Genomic DNA, 17,785 nt, shown 5'->3' with positions numbered 1-17,785 from the left:
TGTAACTGTACCCTCACTGTGACTCACTAATTAAAAAATAAATGAATTTAAATTAAAAAAAATTTAAATTAAAAAAAAGCTTTTTCTACAACAATTGATGTTATTATATGATTTTTATCTTTCCTTGTTGTGATGATATATCACAGTAACTGACCATCTATGCATCCCTGGAATAGATATTACTTGAGCATGTATATGATCCCATTTGGTTCACAAAAATTTGGTTGAAGACCTTTGCATCTTTGTTCTCAGGGCTATTTGTCTTAGAAAATTTTTGTAGTACTGTCCCTCTTTGCTTTTGGTGTTAGGGTAACGTTGGCCTCTTAAAAACTTTTAGGAAGAATTATTATTTATTCGATTTTTTCAAAGAGTTTCATCAGGATAGATAAGAAGTCCTTTTTGAATACTTAGTAGAAATTCCCTTCTAGGCTATGTGGAGTTTTATTTGACAAATTTAATGTCTTTTGGGGATTCTTTTGGAAATTTTAGCTTTTCTCTTGCTTTCTTTCCCTATGGTTCTTGCCATTTTAATTACAGTGATAGTTGTATTCTGTTCTGGTTTATTTTGCTTGGGACTCTTTGGGATTCCTGAATCAGTTTATGTCTCCCTCCTCAGATTGGGGAAATTCTTGACTATCATTTCTTCTGCAGATGTTCTTCTGTTTCATTTCTTTCTTCTTCTGGAACCTCAATGTAAATGTTGTTACACTTAATGCTGTCCCACAAATCTCTTATCCTTTCTTCATTTTTTTAATTATTTTTCTTTTTTCTCTTTTTCTATAATTTTATCTACAATGTCCTCAAGGTCACTGATTTAATTTTTGCTTTCTATCATTCTACTGCCAGATCTTGCTATTGTGCTTTGTAGCTCAGTGACTGTAATCTTTAGCATTCTCATGTCTGCTTGGAGCTTTTCCAAGTTTGTTTCATCTTTTCCCAAGCATACTGGTAGTCTCATTAATTATTTCTTTATTTCATTTAATATTGGCAGGGTTGTTGCCTGACTGCTTCCTCACAGAGTTCTTGTGTATTTGAGGACTGTCATGAACTTTGTCCCCATCTGTTACTAAGAGTAAATTTCTCCGTTTTTGCATTATGCCTGGTGCTCCATGTAGCTTAGGATTGGAGATCTAAGAATGAGCTGTCCATAGGGACAACAGGCTTTGCTCACAAGATAGAGTCAGCGCCTTGGACTCTGAAACTGTGTGCCTGCATTCCCAGTAGGGCTTGTGGTTAGCTACTAACCAGCAGCACCGGGTCTCACAGAGACCCTGATACCCAGCAGTGGATGTGAAGCTGAAATCTGACTGACCTGCTCGATACCTAGAAATAATATTCATTAGCACCTTGGGCGTGTGCCTTCGCACCACTCACATCAGGGTAGCGTGTGTAGCAGGGGGCGCCTTACCACCAGAGCCTGGGAGGGCCCCTCTTCCCTATGTTGCACAGGTTTCTGTGCGGATGGAAACCTCTGTGGTGTCTCGGGCGCAATAGGCAGCTGGCACTGCCATTACTGCACTGTCCTCTTAAACTGGACACCCACGTGTTGCAGGCTGGAAAAGCGCTTTGGAACGTATGACCTGTTTACTAGCAGCCAGTGTTGGGCTAGGAGAGTCCAAATCCAGTGGCGTGATTAAGCAGGTGTGTGTCTTGCTCTACTACTGGTCTGAATGGGGAGAGCTTAGTCAGGAATGGTGGCCCCTGTCCAGATAAAAAGCGACAGGGTCAGTGTCCTGTGCTAGCTCTAGCTCCTAGTGTCCAGCCGCTTGTTTCTCACCCACTGGGTGCGAATCAGAGCTGGGTGTCTGGGCAACCTTGTTGCTCAGGATCACGTCATCTGTTTTCCTCTATCTTTGAGGCTTGCAGCTGAAGGAACTTCAGGATCATTGAGGCCCATGTATCTCTGCTCTCCAGTGCTCCTCCCGCACTCCGCCTCCACCCCCACCTACACTGCACAACTACCTTCGTCTGCACAATTCAATGCTGCATTTTTGTTGCCGCAGCTGTTTGTAATTCCACGATGACGTTCTCGTAGGACCACCTGGGATCCAGTGACATTTCTGCTCGAATTTCAGCAGGACTCTCCCTCACTTTCAGGCTGACTACTGGTCCTCGCCTGAGAGTTTCCCAAGTGCGGAGAGTGGGTTCTCTTGTGAACCTTCTCGGCTGGATTCCATGCAGGATGCTGTGTTTCATTCTGCTTTTGGTGCGGTTTCTGTGTGCGATCCCAGGAGACTCTCAAATGGCTCTTTTCCACTATCTTGACCCTCCCCCACTTAGAAGTCATTTTTTTATTTTCCCATTGTCAGTTACGGAGTAACATAAAAACAAATCCTGCGCTCTCCACGCGGGCTATGAAAATTTCCCACACCGCAGGGCTGTGTAAGCCCCTCATGAGCGCGGGGATGATTCATGAAAGGATGTTGACAGGTTCTCCGGGCAGCTCTCTCTCACCGCCTGCGCTCAGTGCTCTTGAGCCCCTTCTTCACTCGGGAAGGCTGTTGCCTTGGACAGACAAAGGAAGAATGAAGGCCAAGCTAGTTGCTGTTAGTTGCCATTTATTTAGTCTCTCATCTCTTCCAGCTCGCTCCAACTCTTTCTCTGTCTCTCTGTCTCTCTCTCTCTCTCTGTATATGTGTCTGTCTCTGTCTAACCAAGCAATTCTCTCTTCCCACTGTACCCATCTCCTCTTTCTGTCTCTCTGGTGTCTTGTAACCATCTCTCCTTCAAACCATCAATCAATGAATCCATTTCTCCCTACAAACATCAATCCAATTCTCCAATCAATTCCCCCTTGCCCCCAGCAGCCGCTCTTTATATCCTCTCACCACGCCTCCCCAACCACACCTCCCCATGTGACGTGTGATCAAAACTGTTTTTCCAGACTTTTCAGCCACCTGCAGCCCATGAGGGCAAAATGGCCTTTAGGTGTGTTTCTCCTCTCCTCAGACCTGCAACTTAATTAGCATCTTTAATTCTCCTAATATTTACCATTCTGTATGGACACAGTAATAGACACTTTTAGGCTTATAGGATGACTCTCCTGGGGACATCTTACCACAGACTCAGACTACAGTGCTCAGGCCAGATCTATCATTCCTAATATAATTCCCAGCAGGATCCAAATCTAGTTATTACTTTTGGATCATGACAGAATTTGTCCATGTCCAAGCTCTTAACTTATAGTTAAGCATTAGGGCACTTTGGCCAGGCCCATTTCGATTCCAGGGTAGCTCATAGCCCACCGCTTGCCCTGGGTCCATCCAGTACCGTTTGAGGGATCTAGGAAGTAAGGGCAACTGAGGCTTAAGTCGAGAGAGCAGATATCCAGGAGGTAAATTATCTGGAGTCAGTCAACTCCCAAGCCAAAGGCTTGTCTTTTTATCGGTCTTCCTGTATCCATACAGAAAACAACTGCTCTGAAATAACTAACCATGTGAAGGACATTAAGGAGAAGAGAAAGACAATATTTACAGGTGAGACTCTGATCAGGAGACAAAGATAATTGACAGCTTGGGGGGCAATCAACAAATACAAGCTCCCAGCGGCCAGGGAGGAAGGGCAAACCAACCGTTATCCTACAGTAATGTATGGAAAAAAAACAAATATTTCTAACTCAGCTCTTTGAGATCTCTTTCTCTTTCTTTCTAAGCTCTGCCATGAAGTTTTTAATGCAACTTGAAAAGATCACTCATGTTCTTATTCCAGTTCCTTTGTGTGTGGAATAGAACGAGATGATACATGAATTCTTCTCCAGTCTATTTTTATTTTGTTACTCTCAGAGTGATTCCAAACAGTCTTTTTAACTCAGAGATGAAAAATGACTTATAAGGGCTGGGAGTGTAGCTCAAGTTGTAGCACACATGCTTGGCACGTGCAAGGCCCTGGATTCCATCATGGCACCGTATGATCCAGCACTATTGGGTATGGTCCTGGTGGTCCCCACAATATCAGAAAGAACAAAATGTTTCCATTCAAATTTTTATCACAGTATAAATGTTAGCAAAATTTTATAGAATATTTTATGTAAGTTTACATAAGATGCTAGTCAGTTTGTTGAGTTAGGCACTTCTTGAAAATTACGTAGACTCCACTGAAAGTTAACACAATATGAAAATTGTATTATGCCCATTCTTTTAAAAATAGTAAATTTTAAGAAGGGTACCGTTTTTATATAAAATGAAGGAAATACCTTTAATTGCGTATAAGTTTATTTTTGATAGAACCAGATAGCATGTTTACAGGGTATGTGCTTTGCCATTCACTTGCTGAGTTACCCCTGTTCTGTCACACAAGGTTTTCCTAAATTAAATCACTACACAAATTTTATGGTAATTTGCATATTCTGATGGGACAAAACTATTGACAGATTTAGATAATACACATATGCCAAATTATTTCCCTAGAATGGATATAAGAAAAATCAAAAGATACAATTAATTTGCCCCTTTTGTGAAGAATTACCATAATATCTTTATGACATTGCTATAAATATGCTTGGTATACTAAATGCATTGCAGTGTAATATTGTATGATACACAGTCATCCCGTTGCTCATCTATTTGTTCGAGCGGGCACCAGTAACATCAACATCTCTCATTGAGAAACTTATTGTTACTGTTTTTGGCATATGCAGTATGCACGGGTAGCTTGCCAGGCTCTGCCGCGAGGGCTCCATACTCTCAGTAGCTTGCCGGGCTCTCCGAGAGGGGCAGAGGATTCGAACTCAGGTCAGCTGCATGAAAGGCAAATGCCCAACCGCTGTGCTATCGCTTCCGCCCATGACACACAGTATCTCATGTAAAGTATACTGTAAAACACAATATTATTGTATAAACTTTTCAAACTTGGGGATTTTAAAATAAAACTATTTTCAAATTTTATTATTTTCAAAATAAAATTCTCATCTCTTGGTTGACAGTGGTCAGGAAAGAAACGTGAACTGGAGATACTGGATGTGAGTCATTTGTTATAGGCCTAAAGAAAGTTTTAAGTATGTAATAGATTATAATCCCACCAAAAGTGGGATTATAATTAAGATTATAATTTAGAGGGTAAAAAAAAAAATAACAACTAGGGATACAGATGAACTTCAGTACGAGGCTGAATGTGGGGAACGGGTTAGTGGCGGGGAAGCTTTTGCAGCACCAAGCAGACCGCAGGGGCTTGTACTCTTGTGTCCAGGGGGACCCTTGATCACACTTAGGTCCATGCAGTGTCATGGATCAAACCAGAGCTGCCTGGAAAACTGGGTATTCAATTTACACTTTATTTATTTATTTATTTATTTATTTATTTATTTATTTATTTGCTTTTTGGGTCACACCTGGCGATGCTCAGAGGTTACTCCTGGCTCTACACTCAGAAGTTACTCCTGGCAGTTCTTGGGGGATATCATATGGGACGCCGGGGATCGAACCCAGGTCGGCTGCGTACAAGGCAAACACCCTACTCATTGTACTATCACCCTGGCCCCTAACTTACATTTTTAAAGCAAGACTTGTCTAATTTTCTGTCCTTTTTTCCTAAACATTTTCCCCCCTTCTAAATATTACAAAAGCCTCAAAATTGTGATTTGAAATACAGAAAAATATTAAATCCATCATGGTCAGAAGGTTTGTGGCTAATTAATAATGAAAATTATTAAACTTAAGGGAAGATTGTGCTCTTTCTAATTTTTAAGGTATAAAATAGTGTTTAATACAAATACAGCTTAAAATTAAGAATTATCTGTGACCCCTCCTTATCTTGTTGCTGTCTATGTGATACAACAAAAAGGGCTGCAGTCTTGGTCGAAGGTGGCTGCAGTCAAACTGGCAGCAGCACCAGTGATAGTAATAAGGACCAGGAGGCAGTGCTGGGATCAGAAACAGTCTCTGCCTGCCTGCTGGGCCACTGAACCAAATGACTGTCCTGATCACAGAGAGTCACCTTTGAGAGAACTCTATGTCACTCCATCCTGCCATTGTCTTTAAAGATGTATCTTCTGAAACAGTTTCTGGAGTGTTTACAGTCCACCTCAATAAATTCTTCTTTCATCTGTATTAGTTTCCATTTGTATTAGTTATGATTAAGAGAAGAAAAGAGGGACCAGCGAAATAGTACAAGGGATTAGGTGCTTGCCTTGCATATATCCAACCCAGTTTGATCTTGGTCACTGCGTAGGGTTCCTGGGTACCACCAGGAGTCATTCCTGAGCAGAGTCAGCAGTAAGCTCTGACAGCAATGCATTCTCTCCTGGGTCTGGGAACCACAAGTCTGAAAGGACGGCATTGCAGGGCTATGTTACATCTAGTGTGTTTCTAGTTCAGTGATTCCAGGGGGCACTGGAATGATGGTGGTGAGCAATAGTAGCCTCTGTTACCACGAGGTGAGCACTTTCTGTTTGTCCGTTTAAGGTAGCTGCTGATGATTTCTTTGCTGAAAAGGGAGCACTTAGGCCAAATGAGTTTGGGAACCTCTAGAGGACAATCTGTTTCTGCTGGCAGTTTCTGTTCCTCAGTTGATGACGTCACCCAGACTCTGTGTCGTCTTCTCCTTATGCCTGTCATGGGTGTCTTTCTGACTCTTGGATGGACATTTTTCATTAAGTTCAATCCAGGGTCATCTCATCTTAAAGTAATTGTACCTGCAAAGAACTTTTTCTATATATAACATCACATCACAGGTTCTGGGGATGAGAACATGGATATTTCTTTTGAGTATGTACTTTTCGAACCACTATGCCTTCATAGTCCTTTACTTCTCTCCTTATTTATACTTTTTCACCATGCTCCTGTCTCTTCTTTCATCCACTCTGTCTTGAAATTTTAAATACCCATAAAGAAGTTTGCTTGTGCAAGGGATGGGGAATAATCTGGTTCCCATAGTTGGAACCGCATTATCAGAAGCAGTCAAGAAATAGAACACCCTCTGCTGGCATCCTCTTGCTACTAATATATGTGGTATATTAGCACATGAATGTGAAATGAAATGAATGTGAAAAATGTGGAGTCAGTAACATAAATGTAAAAATTACAAGGCAGGATTATATATCCCTGAAACTGAAAAATAAAAATTTAGAGCAGAGGCTGATTGTATCTAGGATGTGTGTATGTATACGTACGTTTATACTGAATTTCTCCTGTATGTTTTAAATTCTTAATAGCATTATAAAAGCAGGTGGTAAAGTAAATGTACTTGTTATTGTAAGTAAAATTTGTACTCTGATTTATTTTGATTTTATTTGAAACTGAACATTTTACATTCATTTTAAAGCTAGATATTAAGGAAGAAATCGAAGATGAAGAAAAAACTATAGACGATTATATTGATAAGAAGATGGATGACATTGATTCGTCTTCCATTGAAAGCATGTACTTTGTTGCTAGTCAGTGTCTACATGAAAAGAAAAATAAGCGACCAACTATTACAAAGGTAATTTCTCATTTTTGTTTAAAAAGTGACAGAAATAGGGCTGATCATTTTTTATTGTGGGTATTTCAAAGCAACTATTAACCAATTCTTTCTGCTTTTTCTCTTTCTTTGTGAAAGGTTCAAGAGCTACTGCAAAATATTACAGCATCTTAGGACTTGGAAACTCTTCGTATGCCCATTTAAATCTTTTTATGAACTTTTTGTATATTTTATGGTTTGCCTCTATCAAGAAGCATAGTGCAGTTCAATGATCATTGAAACTTGTATAGCACCCCCAACATGAAGAACAACCAAAAGTATTGTTATGTGTCCTTGTATTTAGGTCTACCCTTATTACCTTGAACTTTACAGTAATCTTTTATTTTTTTTGCAAGAAGCTATTTTATTTTTTACAGTAATTCTTAAACCATATCCTTGAAGCTCACTGCAGATCAAGAACTACAGGGTTAGAAAAAAATTACTGGACTTTGTTTAAAAGAATGCTGATTGACTTTACCATTAATTGACTGGAAAGCTTTAGGGAATCTCTGGCTGCTTTGAACTCTGCGTTTGCATGACTCACTTACTTGGGGAAAGAACAGCAAAGGAACTGTTCCTAGTTTTCACCTGAGTAGGATTTGCCCTCTGTTTTGAGAAGAATAATGTATATGCCCTTTTTTAACCATTTCCTACTAAGTAGAAATTAAAGGTCTCTGTTTAATTTATAATGTCTAGTTGAAATATTTTTAAAGTTTGTTTGGAATGTTTTCCCCTAATCTTTTATAAGAACAGAAAAAATTAGACAAGAAGTTTGATTTGGTGGAAGAAATACACCGTACAGTGCTCAGGGCTCTCTGAGCTTCTCAGAAGGGGGGTGGTGACCATATGTGGCTCATACCAGGCTCAGCTCGTACAAGGCAAGTGATCTAACCCCTATCCTGTCTATCTGACACCTCAGCAGTATTTTTGAAAAAATTAATGACAGAGGCTGTGCAAGTTTGATACAAACTTTTGGTTTGTTTTTTGTTTTGTTTTGTTTGCTTTTTGGATCACACCCGGAGATGCACAGGGGTAACTCCTGGCTCTCTACTCAGGAATTAGCCGTGGTGGTGCTGAAGGGACTATATTGGGATGCTGGGAATCAAACCCGGGTCGGCCGCGTGCAAGACAAACGCCCTACCCACTGTGCTATTGCTCCAGCCCCTGATACAAACTTTTAATGTTGCTTAAAGCAAGTGTCTGTACCAGACTAGTGATCAGTGACAGCATGACTGAGAGAGACCCACTATACTACTCTGTTTCCAGAAAAACTATTTTCTTCCCATATTTCTGATCCATTAGTTGGCTAGTTAGACTGCTAAAATTTGTTAATCTAAGTTTTTCTTAAGTCAGTATTGATTAACCTTTTCCCCTCTTCTAGCCTTTGTTCCAGTTCATAGGCCTCATTCTGTTGGTTGACCCTCTCTTGCCGTGATCCTCCATTTATGTGAATTTTAGTTGTAGCCCTTTTGGAAATCCTGGGAATACAGCCACTGGTTAAGAAACGCTGCCTTACAATAGCCAGAATCTGGAGACAGTCCTAGTGCCCAAGAACAGACAACTAGATAGAGAAACTGTGGTACAACTATACAATAGAATACTATGCAGCTGTTATGAAAATTCATGAATGAATGGACATGGAGAGTATCATAGAGAGTAACATGGTCCAGGAGAACTGGTCCATAGTTGAGAGGTTACCACAAGTATGTGGGGGGGAGGAGCGTGGGCAGAGGGGAGTTAGGATAGAGAAAGGACCACTATGACAGGAATAGTTAGAAATGATCATTCTGAAAGTAGGTAAAGGGATATATACATGACAATCATTCAGTATCTTTATTTCAAGCTATAATGCCCAAAAAAGGGGTAGGGGGAAGAGAGAGAGAGAGAGAGAGAATGGGACATTGGTGGTGGGAAATGTACAATGGTGAAGGGACAGGTATTGGAACATTGTATGACTGAAACCCAGTCAACAACATGGGTTAGGGTTAGGGTTAGGGTTAGGGTTAGGGTTAGGGTTAGGGTTTGGGTTAGGGTTTAGGGTTTAGGGTTAGGGTTAGGGTTAGGGTTAGGGTTAGGTGATATCATAGTTGTTTTGGTCTGCATCTCCCTGATGATTAGTGATGAAGAACATTTTTTCATGTGCCTTTTGGCCATTCGTATTTCTTCCTTGAGAAACTTTTTGTTCATTTAATCACCCCATTTTCTGATGGGATTAGATGTTTTCTTTTTGTAGAGTTCCACCAGTGCCTTATATATCCTTGATATCAACCCCTTATCAGATGGGTATTGGGTGAATATTCTTTCCCATTCTGTAGATTGTCTTTGTATTTTGATCATTGTATCTTTTGAGGTACAGAAGCTTCTTAGTTTAATATAGTCCCATCTGTTTATCTGTTTCTACTTGGTTGATGAGTGGTGTGTCATCTTTGAAGATATCTTTATCTTCAATATCGTGGAGGGTTTTGCCAACCTTGTCTTCAATGTACCTAATAGATTCTAGTCTGATGTTGAGATCTTTAATCCATTTTGATCTGACTTCTGTGCATGGTGTTAGGCCAAGGTCTAAGTTCATTTTTTTTGCATGTCCAGTTATGCCAGCACCATTTGTTAAAGAGGCTTTCCTTGCTCCACTTCACATTTGTTGCTCCTAAAGGATTATCTTTATTTAATCTTACTAAATTCACCTACTGCTAATAGCCTCTCTATGGAGTCATTTGTCAAAAATATTTACGGTCAAATGTTTAATCACAGCTACCAGAGGTAATGAATCATAATTAGGGCAAACAGTAAACTAATCGAAAAACTAAGGGAATTGCCAAAAAATTAGATGTTCATTAGGAGTTTGGACCTTCAGATATTTCCTAAGAATCTAGAAAATCAAGCACTTGTGTAAGTGCGTACACATACACATGCTAAAAATAAAAGAAAGAAAAGACCTAAAAAGGCCCCAAAGTCTCACCTTTGCCTGATCTTGAGATTATTAGTAGAAAGCAAAGAATTTTGCTCAGTCCAGACCCTGGCAAAGAAAGGAAGTTTGTTTTCAAATATTTAAGAAAATATATGTCTATTTATTAGCTTTTAACTAATGAATTAAAAAACAAGTTTTGTGTATTGTTATTGTCTATTATTATTATGTCATTTATTGTTAACTAAATAACAAATTAAGTACATTGTCCCTAATCACAAAGAATGATGACTTCGCATAATTAAAGCCACTGAATAAATAATAGCTAAAAGAGCGGCAAACCTATGGGAGCTGGTGTGTCTGGTTTCCAGAGGCGCCATTTTAACTTCATGGAGTGGGGGGCCCAAATCGGCAACGGCTGGGGTGCTCAGGCCCAGGTCCCGAGACCTGGCCGTGCCTGGGGGCCAACAGGGTTACACCCAGCCAGCTGTCTAGACCACATGCCTTGGGGTGGAAGACATGTAGTGCTGGGTGGAAACTTGGACCCTGCATGTACAATCCCAGTCTAGCATTATTTTATTTTAAATACCTGGTTTTCAACAAAAATATACTGGACATACAAAAGAACAAAAATCTATAGTCCTTGGCCAGAAAAAAATATAGCTGAGGAAGCCACATTTTTGAATTTCTATAAAACTTTCAATAACTTTAAACCAGTTATCTTAAGTAATTCCAAGAATCCAAAGAAAATCATGTCTCAAGAATTAAAGAAGAGGCGCATATGCTGCCTGAGCCCATGTGCTGCTTGTGCCCACGTGGCCAAGCACGTGTCGCTCGTGCACATGTGTCGCCCGCATCTCCCCTCTTGAGATGTGTACTTTCATGCTTTCGTACTTTTGTGTCTAAAGTTCGGTTATGTGTAGGGGCTTCCTCCACCCTTGGAGAAGCCCTCGTTCTCTCATGAGCGTTATTTTCATTATTCTCTCTCCCACTTATCCCTTCCTCCTTCCCTTAGAAACCTCTAAATAAAATCTATTTACTTAAAAAGAAAAAAAAGAATTAAAGATGAATGTGACAAGTGTCTTACCAAATAAGAAGTATACCATTAGAGATGGAAACTATAAAAGGGAAATAGAAATCCCAAAGTTTAATATTACAGTAGTTGAAATAATAAATCACTAGAGGGTCTAACCAGATTTGAACACACAGAGAAAAGAGGATGCACATACCTGAAGGTTAAGTCAATTGAAGAACAAAAATAAATGAAGAAAAAAACAAGTAAAGTCTCAGAGATCTGTGAAACATCTTAAAACTTATTTAAAGTGAGCCTATAAAAGAGATGAGAAAATGATAGAAAAACATTATATAATGGCCACATTTTCCTATTTTGATTAGCAATTATCCACACATACAAGAAAGTAATGTTGCAAGTAGGGTAAGCAAAAAGGCACATGATTGTCAAGAACATAAAATCTTAAAAAAGCAAGAAAAGTGACAAAGCAGCCTAAGGAAATTCTTCATGAGTTTCAGAGTCAGATACTTGTGGGCTTTTTCTTTTTTTAATCAGAAAGCATGGAGTTCAGAGGCAGTAAAACGATACATTCAATATGCATATTCTAAAGCATCCTTTGAGAATGATGGAGAAAATATGACAAAGATAAGGAACAGTTCAAAGTGTTATGGAAAATCTGGCCCATAGGAAATGTGAGTGGGCTTGAGTGATGATACAGAAGGTAGGTGTTTGCCTTGTATGTGGCCGACCTAGGTTTGATTCCTGGCACGCTAGAAGTGATCCTCGAGTGCAGAGCCAGAAGTAAGGCCTTAGCATTGCAGATGTGGCCCAAAAGCAAATGAAAAAGAAGATAGAGCCTTTATCGAAGAGAATCACTGGGCCAAAATCAAGGTGCTTGCAGGGCTGCCTCCTTTCAGAGGCTTTGGAAAAAATCCATCTTTTGCAGTATCTGTTAATTGCCAGCATTCTTAGCTTGTGACCATATTACTTCAATTTAGCTTCCATTGAATTGAGGTAAAAAAACATTACCTTTTTTACCTCTCTCTAGTCAAAACTCTTCCTTCTTATGAGGATATATATTATATTTAGGTACACCGTAAAAATTCAAGATAATATCTCAAAATTCTTAACTTGATTATATTTATAAAGATACACTTTCTGCAGGATCTAAGACAAATCTCAGGACAAATCTAGGATAAATTTCTAAGGACTGAAATCATAAAATATGTAGCCTAAAAATAGGTAAAATTAAAAATTATAGAAGAAAATTTATGAAATTCACAAATACGTATAAACAACACACACCTAAATGGCCAATGAATAAAGGAGAAATGATAAAGTACTTTGAAGTTACTTAAAACCTACAACAAAATTTATGCATCAAGCTTTTTTTTGGACCCGGCTGTGGAAGGAGCATGATGGAGGGGCCCGAGGGAGCGCCCTCGGACCCCAAGCAGCCCACTGAACTAATTCCGGCATGGGACCAGAGACCCCACGGCGTGCTGAAGCTGTGGGACCCGGGCATCCCCCAATTCTTTTAACCTGTCTCTCTCTCAACTCCTCCCTCCTGAGCACAGCGCAGGGGCCGCGGTTTTCCTGAGCGCAAAACGGAGACGCCGATCCAGCCCAAACAGGACGTGAGCGCGCTTGCGGGAGTCCCCAGGGGGCGGGGGCGGCGACCCCCGCCCACCGCAGTTGGATACTTGAACCCACCTCCTCCACGTGTGCTTCCTTTTGGACCCGGCTGTGGAGGGAGCATGATGGAGGGGCCCGAGGGAGCGCCCTCGGACCCCAAGCAGCCCACTGAACTAGTTCCGGCATGGGACCAGGGACCCCACGGCGTGCTGAAGCTGTGGGACCCCACGGCGTGCTGAAGCTGTGGGACCCGGGCATCCCCCGATTCTTTTGGCCTGTCTCTCTCTCGGCTCCTCCCTCCTGAGCACAGCGCAGGGGCCGCGGTTTTCCTGAGCGCAAAACGGAGACGCCGAGCCTCTCTCTAGGTTTCTCCATCTTATGAGCACCATAAAAGGGTAAAAGTTTGTAGTGATGTTATTTCTGGTTGTACTTTCCCTGGATTTTATACAGAGACCCAAAACCGCGCGGCCGCTGCCGCGGCCGCGCGACTTAATGTCATCTTAGTATGAGCAATATGTAATGGTTCCTTTCTAATGGGGCGGACTTTTGTGGGAGATCCTAATAGTAAGTCTGTTGCTGAAATATTGAAGGCAATCAAAGTGGTAGCCATCTCACTAGACTGAACTAAGCTATATCCCCACGCCAGCTGAGAAGAAATTTTCTTCTTTCTCGGGAAGAAACGCGGTGTGTCATCAACTACAGTGTGATGTCCATTAAGCAAACAGACCTGGTGGCGTGGGAATGGGATATAAGGGGAAAAATTATGTACAAGGAACAGCGGGACGCTGGTGGAATCTCGAGCCGGAGCCGATACCAGCGCAAGACCTTCGGTTCCAGAGACTGCTTGCAGATACTCTACAAGTCTATCAACTAAGCCAGAGCCCCACGCCTGCTGATGACGGGAAATAACCATCCTTTTCAGTTTTTTTTTCCCTTGTCAGGCAGCGTGGCGATTACTAAAACAGGCGTGAACTCGGTGGCACGGGGCAAGGGGGAAAAAGAAAAACTATGTAACAAACAGCGGGACTTAATATCTCTATATTCTTAGCAATGGAGAACTATCAAATGCCTCCTTGGCAATAGGACTGCTTTTCTTTTTTGGGGGAAACCCCAACAACAGTAGTGAGTTGTGTGTTGAAACATGGAATGTAATCGAAATAAGGCGTAAACGAAGTGAAACATATCATGTGCAAGGGTTGGGACGGGGGAGGTGGGAGGGGGCGGCAGGTATACTGGGGGGGTTGGTGATGGAAGATGGGCACTGGTGAAGTGAAGGGTGTTTGAGAACTGTATAACCGACATAATCCTGAGAACTATGTAACCCTCCACATGGTGATTCAATAAAATTTAAAAAAAAAAAAAAAAAAAAAAATTTATGCATCAAAGCAGTGCCCAGCCCGCCTACTGACTGTGATCCTGAGGTCTCCTAACCCATTTTGGCACCAGAGCAGATTCTTGCAGCCATGCATTTTGACTGTGAACTGAACTACAACCTCGTGCAGCCCGGGGAGGGATTTTTTTCCCTCTCCACCCCATTTTTCTGAGCGAAAATGGCGGCAGCGGCAGCAGCCACGCGGTGAGAGCCACCCTCTAAGACCCCTCCACCAGGAGGTAGGACTTTCTTTAGTGACGTAGCCTGTAGGTGATCCTGGGAGGGGAGGTGTTCCCGGCGCGCCTTCCGCCCAGAGATGAACCAAGAGCCGCGGCACGAGAAGCAGAGCCTCCCGCCTACTGACTGTGATCCTGAGGTCTCCTAACCCATTTTGGCACCAGAGCAGATTCTTGCAGCCATGCATTTTGACTGTGAACTGAGCTAAAATATTAGAAACCCAAGCCGCGCGGACTCAAAATCTTCACTTTTACCAAGGAAGAGAAATTATTAGATGATGCTTATTCAGCAGGCCTGATTGTTGGGGAAAATTTCCAATCAACAATAGTGAGTTCTGTATGGAAATATGAAATGTACTCAATGTATAGAGAGAATAATGGGAATATCATCAGCTACTTAGATGGGGGGTGGGGTGGGAGGGGGGTGTATTGGGGTTCTTGGTGGTGGAACGGGTGCACTGGTGAAGGGATGGTGGTTTAATCAGTATTTGACTGTGACTTAAACCTGAAAGCTTTGTATTTTTTTTCTTGTTTTCACGGTGGTTCAATAAAATATTTCTTTAAAAAAAAAAAAAAAAAAAAAAGCAGTGCCCAAAGCATACAAAATAGGGAAAAAAAAAAAAAACCCTCCTTCCAAATTCTAGTAAGCTGAATCCAGCAACATATAAAAAGCATTTACACACCAAAATCAAGTAGAATTTATTCCAGGAATACATTATTTTGATTCAACAGGTAAATGATGCTATTAAATATAACATAGTAGAAGAAAAGACAAAAAACACTTGGTCCTACTCAGATAAAGCATTTCACAAAATCAAGCACGCATGGTAAAATCACTCGCTGATTAAAAATAGAAAGTATTCGGGGATATGGTGCAGCCAGCAGGTCAGTGATGCAGGGTGTGTGCATCAGCAGCCTGATGGTGTCTTTAGGCTTCCTGATACCCCAAAATTGCCACTATGCCTTCGGCCGGATCCCAACAACTTGGGACCAAATTTACCAAGAAATTAAACAACCAAATGTTAGGTGTGTGGGAGCCACACCCACAAGCCACCTCCGGCTCAGCTATACAAGCACATTTATCAGCCATATTTCAAGAGACCCATAAATAAATCTCGAAAGAGATGAAAGCCGCAATTAATCTCAGACCCGTGCAAGGCTGAACAGACCGGGGGAAATCAGAGGAGGGCAGGTCAGCGTTGGAGCCTACCCAAGCAGAGGTCCCAGCAGTCGCTTGCTTCCACAACCCAAAATTATTGCCATACCCAGCCTGACTCCACCATCTCAGCATGGACCCCACTGAGATATAATCTGCTGAAAATTCAGGCATGCAGGTTTTGTGACTGAAATGTCCTGGCTTTCTCGGCATTGGGATGGGCTACCTCCCCCCACTTCCCAATACACATGGAAGCACTGGCAGTCACCCCCCATGAACCAACTCCAGCACTACGTTGTCAGTTCTTCTACCAGCCTTGCTTCAGAGACAAATAAATCTCAAAAGAGATCAAAAGCCACATTTAATCTTGAACCTGCACATGGCTAAACAGACCGGGGTAAATCAGAGGGAGGGGGGTTGCCTGCCCAAGCAGAGCACCCTGCAGTTGCTTGCTTCCACAGTTCAAAATTGCCCCCATACTCCCAGCTTGACTCCACCATCTCAGGACGGATCTCACAAAGATAAACTGCTGAAAATTCTGCTGTGCGGGTTTTGTAACTCAAATCTCCAGGCATTCTCAGGGTTGAGATGGGCTGCCTTCTCCCAGCTCTCTGTACTTCTGGAAGCCTCAGGAGTCACCTGCACACACCAAAGCTGCCACCCGTTAAAAAGCTACTCCAGTCTTTAACTTTGGGCAGCTAGTCTGTGACAATGCTTTTCTTACAGCCAAACCATTATTCTAGAACTTCAAACAACACGTTCTTTGTGTGTTTGTGTGTACTGTCTCTTCTTACCCTCAAGGTGCCCTTTCTTCCTTGTCCCCTGGCCTGTTATCCCTAAGATTTGGGATGGGCTGGATCATGCTCACCAGCCTCTCCTTTGGGAAGACTGAAAGGCCCTGAGGTCACCCCTAACTCTGTGCTGACGTAATCTTCACATCTTTGCATTGGCCAAGGCTGGGTAACCTTCATATGACAGGTGAAATATTGTCTTTATCATATGTCACTGCTTGGTCCTTAGCCAATCTCCAGAACTTCTCAGCAAATTATGAGATTCCCCCAAATGGTAAATTCTCTAATCTTTCTGTATTTATGCAAAATAACTAGCTGAGTTTATTAAAAAATAAACCACTTGGTAAAGGAGGAGAGAAAACTATTTCCAGTAATGTCTTTTTGTTGAAGTCAGACTCTAATTACATAGAGGTTAAACTTTACGCGGAGATGGGGAGGGGATGGATGAGGACACAGAATCTTCCCTTCTGAGACACAGTTTTCCAAGTGGAAAGTTTAAATAGTTAGGGTAAGTACTTACTCGTGAGGACTAATCTCTGTTCAGAGACCATTCGGACATTATTCTCAAGCTTTCAAACTATAAAGCAATTGAGGACTCTTTTGGGGCATGACAGGATTCTGTAGACTGGATATCCAGCTATGACATTATAGCAAAACCTCTAGCCATTTCAAATTCTTTCAAGATATTTAGTTATAGCTTCAAACTTGATAATACCTAATCTGGAAATAAAAGCCATCAATGCCTGATTTGTGGGAGAATGACAAAGTCCCATGCCCTAATGTTAGACTCTCCAGGATTAACTCTTAGGATTTGTCAGGCGTTTAAGCCAGCAACCCTTCTTCCCCTCCCTGAGAAAGTCTGTGAAAGTAGAGGTAACATGTGCAGAGAGGTGATTGAACAAGTTTATTCTAGTGGGTCTGGTTTAAAAGATATCCCTCTGGAAAATCCAGGTGAAACTTGGCAACAGCCAGATCCTAGAGGGGCTTGGAAAGCTGCGGGTGCTGTTGTGAGTCTGCCCAGAATGGTGAAAGTGAAAGCTACAGCCTCACTTGGAGAAACTTGAGCTCAAAATGACAGAACCTGCCAATTGGTTGACTTAGGGTAAGTACCTATAGCACTGTAGCACTGTCACACTGTCGTCCATTGTTCAACGATTTGCTCGAGCGGGCACCAGTAACGTCTCCATTGTGAGACTCGTTGTTACTGTTTTTGGCATACTGAATACGCCACGGCTAGCTTGCCA

The 17,785-nt window shown here is 41.7% G+C and overlaps 1 protein-coding gene across 4 annotated transcripts in view; it reads left to right on the top strand.

Moving 5' to 3' along the window:
* The window catches only part of IRAK4 (interleukin 1 receptor associated kinase 4), a 49,604-nt gene extending 40,579 nt beyond the window's left edge, over positions 1-9,025 (top strand). For all 4 annotated transcript variants that reach the window (XM_004617053.2, XM_055141608.1, XM_055141607.1 and 1 more), the window contains 2 exons: positions 7,258-7,416; positions 7,534-9,025. In XM_004617053.2, coding sequence (XP_004617110.1) covers positions 7,258-7,416; positions 7,534-7,569 — 195 coding nt within the window. In that variant the 3' untranslated portion in view covers positions 7,570-9,025. The remainder of the gene's footprint in view (positions 1-7,257; positions 7,417-7,533) is intronic.
* The last annotated feature ends 8,760 nt before the right edge of the window (positions 9,026-17,785 follow it).

This window comes from Sorex araneus, chromosome 6 (genome assembly GCF_027595985.1).
Source record: "Sorex araneus isolate mSorAra2 chromosome 6, mSorAra2.pri, whole genome shotgun sequence".
Classification (NCBI taxonomy): Eukaryota; Metazoa; Chordata; class Mammalia; order Eulipotyphla; family Soricidae; genus Sorex; species Sorex araneus.
The sequence above is the reverse complement of the archived record's forward strand: the minus strand, read 5'-3'. Positions and strand labels throughout refer to the sequence as shown.